The sequence below is a fragment of the Moschus berezovskii genome, chromosome 2 (genome assembly GCF_049115385.1).
Source record: "Moschus berezovskii isolate FMDL1 chromosome 2, NW_MosBer_1.0, whole genome shotgun sequence".
Classification (NCBI taxonomy): Eukaryota; Metazoa; Chordata; class Mammalia; order Artiodactyla; family Moschidae; genus Moschus; species Moschus berezovskii.
Genome location: NC_142461.1, coordinates 114,024,334 through 114,039,638, shown reverse-complemented (window position 1 = coordinate 114,039,638; position 15,305 = coordinate 114,024,334). Strand labels below are relative to the sequence as shown.

The window sequence follows — 15,305 nt, the reverse complement described above, 5'->3', positions numbered from 1 at the left end:
ATTTTACGTGTAAGAACATCAATGAAATTAAACATCTTGGTTGCAACCACTGACTTCCCTAATGGTCCAGTGGTTAAGACTCTGTGATTCCACTGCAGGGGGTGTGAGTTTGATCCCTGTGAGTCTGACTCTGTGCTTCCACTGCAGGGGGTGTGAGTTTGTGTCCATTTTGGCATTAGCTCCAAATGCTCCTTCGTGTAACATAAAACTTTTTAATGTTTTTTTAAAATAAAACACACACATAAACATGCACACATAACCCATATCTTTCTTTAGGACACTATTCTCTTTATTATAATATCTAAATACAACATGTGAAAGAAACATTCTCTCTCTTTATGCTAAATACTAGGCAGCATTACTATCAGCTTCTAGAGTTATTATTTGCTCGAATGCTAGTTTAAGGCTCAGTTTATAGGTCAGAAAGTTACAGGTCATTTTCTGAATTCTTCAGTTTCCCTGCACATATGTTTTTGGGTTTCCAACTTTTCTGACTGACAGGTGTGGAAGTAATGCACACATGCATCATTAAGGTAATGTCACTGCAATGAAGTTGTCCAGCGAAGTACTGAAAACTCCCCTGGATTCAGCAATTATTTATGAATATGCTAAAATACAGATCTGACTAAATGCTACAATTAGTAATTACATAAGTATTGATAGGCATGCTTGCTGTAGATGTTGAAGGCCATTTTATACACACACATAAAAGAATATATTATCAGTTCTTATTTAGGAAGAATATGAACTATGCAGGGTTTGACTGGATAGAAATTTCAACAAAAAACAATATGACAGAGTCCTTGGTGGTTGAAGGATGTCCACTGCTGGGAAGCCAATAACCAAACCACAAACTTGCGGTAAACAGTCCCCAGAACCCACTGGAAAAGAGGATGTCACTGGGCTGGGCCAAACAGGAGGTGCCACATGTGACAGGCTGATGAGAAAATGGAAGGGAAGAATGCTTCTGCAAAAAAAAAAATTCAAAAATACTATACACAATGTTTCCTGGTGGCCATGATCTAAAGGGAAATAGATAAATAGACCCAAGACTGTGCAAATCTTTAGGCTGGTGAAAGGTGACCGGTGACCCTCAAAGCCACTGGGTCCAACAGAGACTGGCTGAGAAAGATTCTGGAAGAGAAGGTGTGGAATAAGCCAAGTCTGTCTCACAAAAAGTTACTGTGATGTCTCAAGAGGTTCCAGAACTAAAGTAAGTCAACAATGTAAGACAAGGATATACAAACAACAATATAAAACCCCCTCCTCTGTGCACTCCCTCCTCCGCACTCATCTCAACCACTGTACTGAATGGACTGCATTTTACTTAATCTACGTATCTGCTTTCTTTTGAGAGTATAAGCAACTTGTGAGAAGGGGCTGTCTCCAGCCAAGTTGGGCACATAGTAGGTCCTCAATAATGTTTACTAAATGAGAAATCAATGCCGAAATCATTTCTAACAAGAAAATAAAATTAATTCAAAGGGTAAAAATTTATATTGCCTTGCTATATACCCTTTCTTCCTATTATGCCATATATAACTTTAAAATATCCTTGAAAACTTGGTGTTTCAATGGTTATACTGTGACCAACAAAATACTATCTAATTCTGCTCTGAAAAACCAAGAGCAACAAACTGTGAAGAAGCAGAACCAACAACACATTCCACCAGTAATTTCAGGGGCAGCCTGAACACATTCCACCAATGATTCCCACTATGGAGCTTCTGAGACGCTTTACATAAGGTCAAGGAGACGATAAGAAGAAAAACTAATACATCTCTGGTGCCCTGAGAATTTTCAAATGTTAAATGTTTTAAATTCTCGGTAGTACACACAAGTGCTTGCTGTATTCTTTGTGTTCTCCTGTACTTTACACAGTTTACAAATTACTGATACAAATTGAAAAGTAACTCCTGGGAATGTAGACCAATTAGAGAAAGTGAAAAGTGAAATTGCTCAGTCGGGTCCAACTCTTTGCAACCCCACAGACTGTAGCTTACAGGTTTCTCCATCCATGGGATCTTCCAGGCAAGAGTACTGGAATGGGTTGCCATTTCCTTCTCCAGGGGATTTTCCCGACCTAGGGACTGAACCGGGGTATCCCGCATTGCAGGCAGATGCTTTACCCTCTGAGCCACGAGAAGGAGAGAATAAAGAATTTCTGATATTAATTTACTACTAAAGCCTGACCACCATGATTTACCAAGGAATTGTCCTTTAGGGCACAAATATGGAAAACTCCTTTCTGTTTCTTCTTATTAGGTGTAATGATGTAGTGCCAAGGATGGCCTCCAATCTGAAAAGCATTCTCCAGCGAGGACACCTCAAAGAGCAGTGGCGGTGTATCTGCAGAGATGGGAAAAAGAAATTTATTAGCTTCTTTGTTCTGGTAGCTTTGGAACATTCATTAACTGAATTCAACCTTTCTTTGCATGTATCATCTATTAATTTCTACCAATGAAAAACGACTATGTTCAAGGAAATAAAATACAATCTGGAAAGAGGTTTACTGATAAGAAAAGGCAAGTAGGAAACAGCTGTTAGGTTATGAGTCAACTTTCTAGACATCCATTTTCAGGATATGTGTGACATGCAGCTGGAGGGTGATAAAGTAGGTTGAAGGTGCCTATGATGGCAAAAAAATGACAAGGTACACCTAATAAAAGCAGTTGCCATTTAATAAGTACCTCGGTTAGATACTATTTCCAACTCTCATAACAATCCAACCAGGTATTAGGTCTAATAATTCCTTCAAATGTGAGGAAGAGATCTTTCATATTCTAGACTAACAGATTATATCTAGCAAACTTTGTAAGAGAAGCATTGCTTAAGTTTATGCAGTAGAAGTGATATTAGTCATAATGAAAATAACCACTTAGGATGGGTCTTGTCATAGTGGAAGTTTTATCAAAGAAGAGCCACTACTACTAGTATTAGACAAGTTAATTTTAAGGTAATTTGGATATATTTTGTCAGCCACTGTCTTTTGGAGGTTGACACCACAAAAGGACTATCTGTTAGTGCTTTCTAGTCCTCTTCTTTGATGATACTTAATTTTATACAGAATGTAACAGACTTACTTTTGGAGACAGGCATAAACAGAAGGTGCTGCTGCTTCTGAAGACCAGAATTCTTTGGGGACAGCCCTTATGAGGATACTGCTTGGCTTGTTTGGGAAGGTGGCTAATCTGAGTCCTTTTTTTCTCTCTAACTTCAGAGTCTAATCTTTGGTTTATGACGCCACCACCGTCTGTAAAGGGACTTGTCTTAGGGATAGCATTCACTACAAGGTCACATGTTACATATGGAAGTGTGTGCCTGATTAGGCCTCTGCATAAGGGCAACTTACTACTTAAAGCTATACAAAGGAGAAAAACAAATAATCAAACGTGAGTTCACAAACGTCGTCAGGAGAAAGAACAGATACAGACAAATCAAGTACATTTAAAATGCCCTTGAAGAAACCTTTCAAGAAAAGGGTGATATTCTGAATATATAAAGAGGTCTTTTTTGAGCAATAAGAAAACTATTGACACCCCAACAGACAAATGGGCAAAGGACACCAGTCAGTAAATTATGAAGGATATATAAACATCATATGTGATAAGATGGTGGCTACCAAATGATGGTGGATGAGGAAAAGAATTAAGAAGAGAAAAAAGTATAACTAGAGTTTGAATTGGGGGTTAAAAATTTCAGTAAGGAAGTTGTAGAGAATATAAAATAGAAACTCATAATGGAAAAAAATTAATGCAAAAAGATATTAGAAGAAATATTTTTCCCAGAAGTTGCTAAAAATGGCCCCAAAGTAGCATCAGGACTTGGCTCACTACAACTCTGGTGTGTCACCATTAGCCCCAAGATCCCAAATTTTGATCTCTAATTCTATTCTCAATTGAAAGGGCCTAGGAGTTTGCGAAGAATGGCTGATTTCACACCTTGTGATGAGGAAATCTCAGTATTATTAATAATTACAGGAATATTGTACTATTTTATAAGCACAGAAAATTTTAAAAACCTAAATGTCCATAGTAAACGTTAAATAAATGTACAGTTTATGCATATGAAAGTGAAAGTCGCTCAGTCGTGTCCAACTCTTTGTGATCCCATGGACTATATAGTCTATAGAATTCTCTGGCCCAGAATACTGGAGTGGGTAGCTTTTCCCTTCTCCAGGGGAGTTCCCCAACCCAGGGACTGAACCCAGGTCTCCTGAATTGCAGACAGATTCTTTACCAGCTGAGCCACAAGGGAAAGTTATACATAAAATGGTACATAAATCAAGTTCTTAAAACCTCAAGGAGCTTAATTAGCGTGTGCACACATATACAGAGGACTACTCTTCGGCAAAGATAATACGAGCACCGCATTCAAAAAGAATCAGAAAAAAATATAACAAACACTAAGTTTTCCTTCCATCTGATTCCCTCAGAAGTAACTATCACTTATCATTTTTCTGCGTGTCCTTCCAGATATTTCAAGCAATCCTGAAAGCATGTGCTCACATCTATATTTTTAACATATGCATATGAATACTTAACACAAATGAGGTTTTTTATACACATAGCTTTGCATTCCTTTTCTCACTTACTAACATATATTGGAAACTTCTCTATAAAGGTGCAAAAAGAATTCCTATTTCTTTTTAATAATTAAGTTTATGACATAGCCAAACAATGAAAGAATACCAATGTCACCTATCAATATATACACTGCTTCCAATCTTTTGTTGTTAGAAAAATGTTATATTATATGTTTGCCATTTTGTACACATGTGAATATATCTGGGATAAATTTCTAAAGATGGAATTGGTCAAGGAATACATGCATTAAAATTTTTGAAATATATTGACAAATTGTCCTCCACGTGGGACTCCAATAAACAACAGTGTCTCTTCTATACTTTCACCAATCCTGTTTCCTAACTTTCTGATATTTGAGAATCTAAAAAGAAGTATCTCACAGCAGTGTTAACTTGCACTTCTCTTATCAGTGACACTGGGCTTTGTCCTCTCCTAATTAAGTCCCTTATATTCCTCTTCTTCTGCACAATATCCTTTGCAGATTTTGTGTTGTTGCTACGTTGTTATTTTTTCTTATTGGCCTGCAGAACTCATATATAGTGAGGCAATTACCCCTTTATACTATATGTTGCAAATATGTCTCCTATTTGTTGTTTGAATTTTGGTTTGTGTGTGTGCTTTTAATTACTTTTATTTTTACTTTTAGCATGAAGCACTTTATCTTTATGTAGCCAAATTTAGCAATCTCTTCTTTAATGGCTCTGTGCTTGTCTTCTCAATTCTGCGATAAAAGGATTCTCTAAGTTTTCTAACAGAACTTTAAAATCCTTGATCCACCTATTGTTTCTTCAGATGTAGAGACAGTACTCCAACTTTATTGCTTTCACAAGACCATCTATTAAATAACCCCAATGGAAATTAACATTTGTAATATATTAATATTTAAAAGTGGGTTAGGCTACAGATAGCTATATGCAATCAATCTCAAAAATTGTATGGTGAGCGAAAGATGCCAGACAAAAATTACATGTCATACGCTTCCATTTATACAACACTCTAGAAATCTAGAGTGAAAGAAAGTATATTCACTGGTTGCTGAAGGCTGGGGATGGAAGGGAACTGACTGGAAAGGACACTGGGGAACATTTTGGAGTGATTAAAGTATTCTAAATCTTGATTGTAGGAGTGGTTTCATGGATATAAATATTTGGCAAAACTTAAATTGTACAGTTTAAATGGCTGCATTTAAGTGCATGTAAATTACACTTCAACAGAGTTGATTTTTGAAAAAGCAAGTTACGAAACAGTGTTCACAGCATGATTCTTTTTTGGTTTTAGGTATATACACATCATAAGATTACCCAAAAAACAGAGGTGATAACAACTAATGCCATGCAGGATGACTGTGAATGTTTTAAACTTTCTAAACTTTCTCTATCTTATCATTATTTCCTAATTCTTCTATAATGAAAATGAACTGCTTTGTCTTTAAAAAGTTACATAAAGTTAAAATGAGTATTATTTTGTATAGGTTTACTGAAAAACAAATCTAGAGAAATAAACTGGATTTCGGTCAACACAGTCTGAAAAAATACACAAAGTTTCCAATATAATACGCTACTCTTATAAGCTAAATGTCTAACAATCATTGTATTGTTTTACAATGGCACATGATTTCACAGATCATATTTTCAAATGTTACTATTTTAAAGCTGATAAAAATGAGGCCCATACAGGTTAAGTAATTGCTCACTACCATACCACCAATTAGTAGTGGAATTTCATTCTCATAGGAGCAGACCAAGCTTGTGATCCCAAATCCAGTCTTCTCTCTATAAACATGGACCAAAATCACAGCGCAGTCAGAGGCTCCATGAACTTTTTTTATCACCCTGTTCTTCGTTTTGCTTATTATCTGCATTTCAAAGAGACCAATGCTACCATTTAGGGAAACTCTCTTCAAAATAATACATATTAGTTATCACAGGAGTCTGTAGTTTTCAAATTCTTAACAGATTCCTGCCTTCTGTATTTGTATCAAATATAGCAGGAAACGGCAATCCACTCTAGTATTCTTCCCTGGGAAATCCCATAGACAAAGGAGACTGGTGGGCTGCAGTCCATGGGGTCATAAGAGGGTCAGACATCACTGAGTGACTGAGCACACACAGGAGGTATTGCTATTACTGAGTTTTCACAAAACTGCCTAATTCAGCTTGCCCAAGGTGCCTAAAAATTTGAGTAACTTTTAAATTTTATTTTGAGCTTCTTGGATAATTGGCTATACTGAACTCTCTCAGTCCTCAAACTTTGTTATTCACTAACAAAAAGAACATTTCCTTTCTCACAATTAAGTCTTTCATTTGTTTCTCGATCTGTTGATGATGTAATGTTATATAACAATAGAAAAAAATTGTATTTTGACCCATATTAGAAAAACCTTTAGAGTTTTACCTAAATATGTTATGTTTATTGGTTAGAAGTAAATGTCTGCAACATGATAAAAAAATTTTTTTAATGAACTAAGAAGATAAACAAATATTAGGATAACAAAATATATTTTCTTTTAAATTTACTCATGATTTTTACATCTATCTGCATTAAGTAATCCTTATATCGATGAGATGAACTCTGGTCAGTTTTGGTTTATCTGACATACATTGCTCAATTTTGTAGCAGTTTTCTTTTCAACAAACTGCTGAATTTGATAAGCTAATGAAATGCAGAACATTTTTATTATATTTATAAAATTGTATATAATTTTCTTTTTTGTGCCTTATTGATCTTTAAGTTGGATAAATTTCACAGAATTGTAAAATTTGAAGTTCTAAAAGAGCTACGGTATTATCATTTGCTGCAACTTATTATTCTATAGATAAGGAAATCAAGACCAAAAAGGTAAAGTCACTTGCCAAAGGTTACAGATCTCTGGCCAAGCAAGGCCCAGCATCCCCAGGCCTTTATTTCAATGAATAACAGATGTCTGTGAACACTTATGCAAAAGCAAGGAATACTCTGCACAGGAGCAAAATGAATTGAATTTAGGAAAAAAACATTTGGATGATTACAATTAATCACTATCAATACGACCGCTTAATGTTTAAGGTGAAAAAAGTACTATATTGTAGCCATACCTGTGATTTTAATATTACAAGGAATGCCAAAGGGGGCCTCTCCTACAGTTCCAGTAGTCCCACCCCATCTGCATGCACACCCTAAGTCAAGTTTCTGTTGCATGAACTAAAAACAAAACAAAACAAAAATGGTGGCTTTAGCACCTACTTATTTGCTGTCCGGAGAGAGAAAAAAAAATCAAATTCACATGTATATGACAGAGGAAATGTCTTTATTTATTTAAGGGCCTTTCTATTTATCTTCCCACCCCTCTTTTAAAGGTTACTTTGCCTTTCTGCATTTGTACAGCTGTGTAGAGCTGAAATCTACACTAGAGCCTTACGTTAAAAATATCTCATTAAAAAAAAATCATACCTCCATCCAAACCTCAAGTTAATCTGAATATGGCAAATTTGAATTTTCTCTACCTGCTTGGTGATGGCTTGGAAGCTATAAAGTCTGACCAGTCCCGAGCTGTACATCACAATCAGTATTCCATGAGACAAGGTGGCATCTGTGACGTTCCCGAAAATCTGAGGGGAAAGGCAGACATCACCTGAGAAAAGACCAGAAGGCCAATCCTCTGAGTTTTCACTGTGGTATATGTATCTGTTTAATATTCAGTTTACCACTACAATACTGCTGCCTAACAATCCAACTTCATTATAATTTAGGAACTTGCAGCTAAGGTATTATCAGGGGTGAGTGATTAACCCCCAGGTCTCAAACTGAAGTACTAATGGCAATTTAATATATGATTCAAAATGATGAAGCAGCTTTCATTTATTTCAGTTTTGTCAAAATCTTTTAATAACAAACCCCTTTCCTTATGAAAATAGGCATAAACTGAGCCCATTTAATTCTACCATGCAACATTTACACGGCTGAATAAATACCGGGACCTATTCTTTAAAAAATATTATTTATAAAGGGAACTTTTTAAGCTAGTTGTGAAAAGATTTGGATCTAAGAAAGTAATTCTAATAAAAAATAGCCAACTCGAGAATTTTATCATTACCTTGTTCTTTAAACATCTAATACTATTTGATTTTTTAGTCGTATAAAAACCAAACATGTTAAAGACCAAATATACACAGAGACATTTAACCTAGCTGATCTTGAGTAAGGCTTTGGCACCTTGTTCCCTCTGTCTCTATTCTGTGCACTGGATCCTGTTATGATGCTCCACAGAGCTCTGATAAAGAACTTGATTCTGTGCCTCTTCCACTATTTAACAAAGCCAACCAACATAGACAAATATTCACAGCAAGGAAAGAACAAGTAGAAATTAAGTGAAAATCTGTTTCTGTTTCTACTCAAGATAAATCACTTAGTAAAGGTTTACTACCCCACCAAAGAGCTTAAAGTACATTCTGAACCTGGCCCCTGGGTAGTCTTATTATGCATGGTAAATGAAAGATGTACTTTCGTTTCAAATAACCACCATCAAAATCAAATCCCTCAGATGATTATCTTGAACATGTAAGAATAAATAGAAACAATTCATCACTACATTCCTGTTGTAGACTGTAATAAGCATACACAATTGCCTAATCCACAGGCACAAAGAGAGCAAACGCATTCATGAGTTGTGTCCTTTGTCATCTCTTAAAAGGATAATTACGGTTGGCTTTGTTTTTGACTAGCCCATGACTTTCTATTCCCCGATCCTTGTTCCCCACTTTGTGAAGAAGGATTTGTGTAATTCAAATGTATTTTCAAATAATGAATGCTAAAATAAAGTAGCCACTCTATTTTAAAATTTGATTTAATCTCTGGAGTCAAATATAAGTTCAAATTCCAGTTTCTCCATTTACTGCTTTAGGATTTGGGCAGCTGCTTTTAACTTCCTAATTAAAAACTTTACCAAATACCTAATGAACAATTAAACAATAATATCACACCTTAATGTCAAAAAATTAATATTATAATTAAATCAGAAATGAGTTCTTACCTTTTTGTTGATCTCCAGAATCCCTATGAGTGAAAAAGGGAGTACATGGAACACTGCAAGGTACAGCAAAACAGGATGTTGAACGCCTGCCTAAAAGCAAAGACTAAAATTACAGACGGCTCTCAAGAGTATATTAAAACCACTATTTTCCTAGTGGTTACCAGTGGGAAAAGGGAACGGGCAAGGGATAATACAAGAATTAGGGCAGTAAGAGGTACAAGCTACTGTGTATAAAACAAGCTACAAGGATATACTGTACAACACAGGGAATAACCCAGTATTTTGTAACTATAGATGGAGTATGGGCTTCCCAGGTGGCACTAGGGTAAAGAATCTGCCTGCCAATGCAGGAGACTAAGAGATGCGGATTCAGTCCCTGGGTGGGGAAGAGCCCCTGCAGGAGGAAATGGCAACCCACTCCAATATTCTTGCCAGGAGAATCCCATAGACAGAGGCCCCTGTGGGGCTAAACAATCTATGGGATCACAAACAATCGGATACAACTGAGAGTTTGAGCACATAAATGGAGTATAACCTTGAAAAATCATGAATCATTATATTGTATACCTATAATGGACACAATACTGTACAACAACTATACTTCTATGAAAACTTTTTATAAAAAATTTTAATTAAAAAAATAAAAACACTCTATTTTCATGAATTGAAAACCACCCTCTATCAAATTGAAAAGCTACTTAAACAGGAATGTCTACATGTTCAAAATACGTCCACTAAACCTTTAGCCATTCAAACACTACAAAATACACATACACACAAAAATCTATTAAAGCAAGCATAACAGTAAGCATTTCTTAACAACACAATATACTTTGTAAAAAATATACTTTACATTACATATAACAAAATGTATGTATGTACTATGTAATAGATCATGCTATAATATAAATTAATATATTGGATTATATTATAACACAATTTAACTTATATTATAATTGGAATTCTAATCATCAACAGCCTAATCAAAAGACACAGCATTATCATGGTCATATCATTTAGCATTACACTAATATGGCTAAATGAAATAGAAAAAACATCAACAGTTAAAACTGGAGTGATTTCTCTGCTTGAAGAAGGTAGGTTCTTTACTTTGAAGAATAAGGTTTAATGAATATTTTTCTGCTATGGAATGGAAAGTAATCTGTTGTACTTCCCTAGAGTGGCTTGAAGAGAATATTTTAAATTTGTGGTAAACAATTTTGATAGCATGCTTTAGAAATCAAAGATCATTAGTTCTCTCATAACAAATTTTCAGACAAGTTCCTCTGGAAACAAATTACTGAATTTTTAAAGATGTCTACCTGCCGGGCCAATGTTGAACCTTTGTTCTGAGCTGACTTGACAGCAATGACTTCTTGAGGAGTGTCCCAGCTCAAGTATCTTTTAAAAGAATAAAGAGAAGTTTACTCACTTGGGTCAGTTTCCTTATACTTCAGATCAAAATATAATAGATATTTTATAAGTGAACAGTTTTTTAGTTACTTAAATTATAAAAGTAATTTATTAAAAAAATAAAAGGATTCCCTGAAGATCCTCATATGATTTATTACTATTTATATATATATATATATACATAATTTTAATACTTCTGGAGTCTCAATGAATAAAAATTGTGCTTGATCTGTCAATATTCAAAACTTAGAAAACCAAAAATCATCCCTGATGTAAAACAGAAGTTACAAAAAACATTAAAAATGTTACACTCACATTTTGCATGCTTATATTCATTTACATCTAATAAAAATTTACATCTAATTTATAAAACTATGAATTTATCAGCAACAGTTCTTAGATTATACTTTGCAGGTAATTTAACTGCAACAGACTAGCTTTCAGAAAAATCTACCAAAAAATACATCCCACATAAAAAATACTATTTGTAAAAAGTAAATTTTTTTTTCAAAAGGGTATCTGACAACTACTAGAGGTTAGCTACTTATGAGGAATACAAAGATAAATGACAAAGGGTCTCCATCCTTAGACCTTCAAAAGCAGTCGTGATGAGAGATAAATAGATTTATAAACTGAGATCCACATACACAATGGAAAACTTAAAAAAAAAATCTTGAAATATCCTAGGCCATAAGTCTCAATTTTTCATAATCAAATTTTAAACAACAGAGTCACAGTTAATACCTGAATTTGCAATATGAAGCAAGATATATTTTCTCAAGGACTTTTCCCGTAGTTGCTGATATACGAAGTAGCCAATTATGAGCTGTCAGTGCTATGAGTGAGGATTTATAATCTGATGGATTGGGAAGCATTTCTCCCTTAAAAGAGATAAAACTGAAGCTGCTTGATCATGAACAATCTACAGTAATCCATATCCAAAGAAAACAGCTAAACAAATAGTCAAGTTAATTTTAAAAAGAAATATTAATGCAAAAATGAGGAAAGATTAAAATAGTGAGAAATTATTTTCATTATTAATTTATTAAGTCAGCTTATTCACAAAGAGTGCTTAAGCAGTACCTGAAATAATTATCTTTTCATTTAGTCGCCAAAATTGTGCCTCTTTTGTGACCCCATGGACCATAGCCTGCCAGGCTCCTCTTTCCATGGGATTTTCCAGGCAAGAGTACTGGATGGGTTGCCATTTCCTTCTCCAGAAATAATTATTACTTATTAATCATTAAGTATTCAACAAATGATAGCCAATCATCATCATCATAACAACCGTAATACAAGTAATACTAATGATACTGCTATGATAACAATAACAGTTCTTAAAACCAAGTATAACATCAGATAGCATAAGCAATTAAGAGTCATTTCCTAGAACAGATGTTTCTTTATTCCAAGACTTGTTTTCCTATTGATAGACGTTAAAATGGGAAAAAAGCAATTTATCCCACTAGTCACTGTGGCTCTACTCTGACTCCAAATGGAAAGCTAACATTCAGAATCAAAGCAGCCGAAGAAGAACAGAGATGGACCTAGTTTTAAATAATCCTTGACTCCAATGAACTACCCCCCAAAAGGGCACATCTGCCACTGAGGAGCTGCCTTGGGGTGGAAGTCTAAGGCAGGAAGAGAAAGAGAAGCCAAGGGTTCTACTTTGATTTGTAGAATAAAAAGGAAGTTCAAAGATGAAAGTTAAGAATAGAGAAGTTAAAATTAATCTAATGTTGCTTAGGCTGAAAAGTGAATAGAAAAGAAAGCAGGCACATTTATTTTACTTATATGCCTTAAGATTTGTCTCCTCTTTCAAATGTTAAGAAACAAGGTTTTTGGGTGTGTTTGTTTCTTGGTTGTGTGTGTGTGTTTAAACTTATTAGCTACTTAAGTCTTACACTAAAATCATACAATGAAGTAAATTTTTTTATTCTTTGATGTCTTACTTTAAATATTATTTCAAGGAATTTTTAAAGTTTTAAAAAATGTATCAGCTATATCGTGCCTATTAAAAAAAATTGGGTAGCAAACGTAATAGGTTTGAGCTGTTTTCCTAAACTAAAAGTTATATTTCACACACCGTCTCAGAAGAGAACGGTGCTAGTTTAAATTTAGTTTCACAATGAGTATATTAACAACAATACTATATGCTTTGTTGTTTTTCTCAATGGAAAATCTTAGTTCACTTCAAATAAGAAGACCAAAATGTTCAAAGAGAAGTGAGATTAGGAATTAGGTTACTAGAAACTTTATTTTTGTAAAGATTGCTCTAAATTGCAATAAATTGCGTAAATTGCTTCGCATTGACGTCTTTCAAAATTTTTCTCAATTAAGAAATCTGTCATCCTCTTCCCCTCATCAGTGAAAGTGGATTTAGAAGGCTTTAGATGTTGGAGCAAAATAGTTATTTTTAACTTTCAATAAGGAATTGGGGAAGAAAATGTAGATTTAAAACTTCTTATTTTTAAAAAGGAAACTTCAATGAAAAGAGAGTAACTGTCCAGGGAAAACTACAATTTTATGTACAAACAAGTCTTTTTTTTTTCATTTTAAAGAATTTTAATAATAAATGCAAAACATAGTCTATTAACTTTAAACATTATTTTTGGTCATATATTCTATTTTTCCTAAAAAACAAAACAGCCAGATTGAAAGACTGGATTAACTTGCTGCTGCTGCTAAGTCGCTTCAGTCGTGTCCGACACTGTGCGACACCATAGACAGAGGCCCACCAGGCTCCCCCATCCCTGGGATTCTCCAGGCAAGAACACTGGAGTGGGTTGCCATTTCCTTCTCCAATGCATGAAAGTGAAAAGTGAAAGTGAAGTTGCTCAGTCGTGTCCGACTCTTAGCGACCCCATGGACTGCGGCCTACCAGGCTCCACCATCCATGGGGTTTTCCAGGCAAGAGTACTGGAGTGGGGTGCCATTGCCTTCTGCAGTACTCAAATGTTTCTTACAACACTGATCCCATGGAAAATTAATATGTAGAAATAGAACTCAAAATAGGAAGTTCTATGATCAAAAGAGTTGGGAAAATGGTTTGACAATAACGATGCACATTAGTATTATTATAAGTATGAATAGTATTAAAGGCTCTGTGAGGTAATTCTACAAATAAATTTGTTTCCCAACTCCTCTAGCAAGGATAAGATGTTAATATCTTATGAAAAAAGTGTTCTGAAAAATACACACAGGGGCAATACGGATATGCTGGAATGAGCTTATCTGTTATTTTATTTTTCATTTTTATCTTATTATTTCCTAAGAAGATTAACAGAGGAAACACATAAGAATCCACTTTCAGAGTCATGAAACATAACTGCTGCCCTAAATATTTTACTGTCTCAATACATTAAGTAGAATAATCTCTTAAACACAGAGAATAACTACAAACTTGCTTATATTGTTTATGAAACCTTTAATCAGTTCATAACATTTTCTAGTTTTCAAGATTAAAAAAATGGTATTAAAAGTTAAAAGTATATTTACAGTATTAACATAATTTTTTAAGACAGAAGTTACTTCATGAGGAAAAATAAAAATAAAAAAATATGCTCTTTTTGCTTCCTTTCAAGGTTTAAGAATCACTATGATACTTAAACGTTTTATTTCTTTATACAATATATTAACAATAAGCAGTTCTTCTAGACTACAAATGCTTTAGAAACATGCTACAAAAGCAAATCTTACCACTGGGCATTCCCATAATAAAGCATCTTCTATTTTTTCTAATTTGGAACATTTTGGCATTTCATAAAGTTTTCGTGGCTCTGATGCAACACTAGGGGGGAGAAAAGATTATTCTTCTTCATAAATAAGATAGTGTTTGCCTGGATTTCAGTTATTTTTTTAGATCAGAGATTTGGAACACCAAAACTACAACTTGCTGCTTTGCTTTCCTCTTCTTAACTAATTAATGTCAACATTATTTTTTAATCACAAAATTCATAATACACATTCATAGAAAAAAATCAAATATGTAATAAATTATAATAGCACAAAACTATCTAATATTAATATTTTAGTTCAGTTATTATTTTGGCTCATTTCATTCTTTTTCTTTATACACTTATCCCACCTACAGATCATTTTCCAAAATTAGAGCATATTCAATTGTTTCTTTGCCTTTTAACATTTACAACAATATCTCTGTTGAATTCCACCTTCATAATCTGTTATTCCAACATTGTGAAATGAAAATTAGTTAAAGAGTTCCTTTCTTCCAACTAGTAGTAGAAAACTAGTAGATGAAAAAGATAAAAAAGGAAACTTCCCAAACCAGAAAGAAA

The 15,305-nt window shown here is 34.2% G+C and overlaps 1 protein-coding gene across 4 annotated transcripts in view; it reads right to left on the bottom strand.

Annotated features, from left to right (window-relative positions):
- Nucleotides 1-15,305, bottom strand: part of DCAF17 (DDB1 and CUL4 associated factor 17) — a 29,844-nt gene that overhangs the window by 11,365 nt on the left and 3,174 nt on the right. For 3 of the 4 annotated variants that reach the window (XM_055397106.2, XM_055397104.2, XM_088830031.1), the window contains exons 3-9: nt 14,707-14,797; nt 11,752-11,888; nt 10,917-10,995; nt 9,595-9,684; nt 8,069-8,173; nt 7,661-7,766; nt 2,207-2,349 (exon numbers count right to left, since the gene is read on the bottom strand). In XM_055397106.2, coding sequence (XP_055253081.2) covers nt 2,207-2,349; nt 7,661-7,766; nt 8,069-8,173; nt 9,595-9,684; nt 10,917-10,995; nt 11,752-11,888; nt 14,707-14,766 — 720 coding nt within the window. In that variant the 5' untranslated portion in view covers nt 14,767-14,797. The remainder of the gene's footprint in view (nt 1-2,206; nt 2,350-7,660; nt 7,767-8,068; nt 8,174-9,594; nt 9,685-10,916; nt 10,996-11,751; nt 11,889-14,706; nt 14,798-15,305) is intronic. The other variant, XM_088830039.1, reaches the window with a different exon arrangement.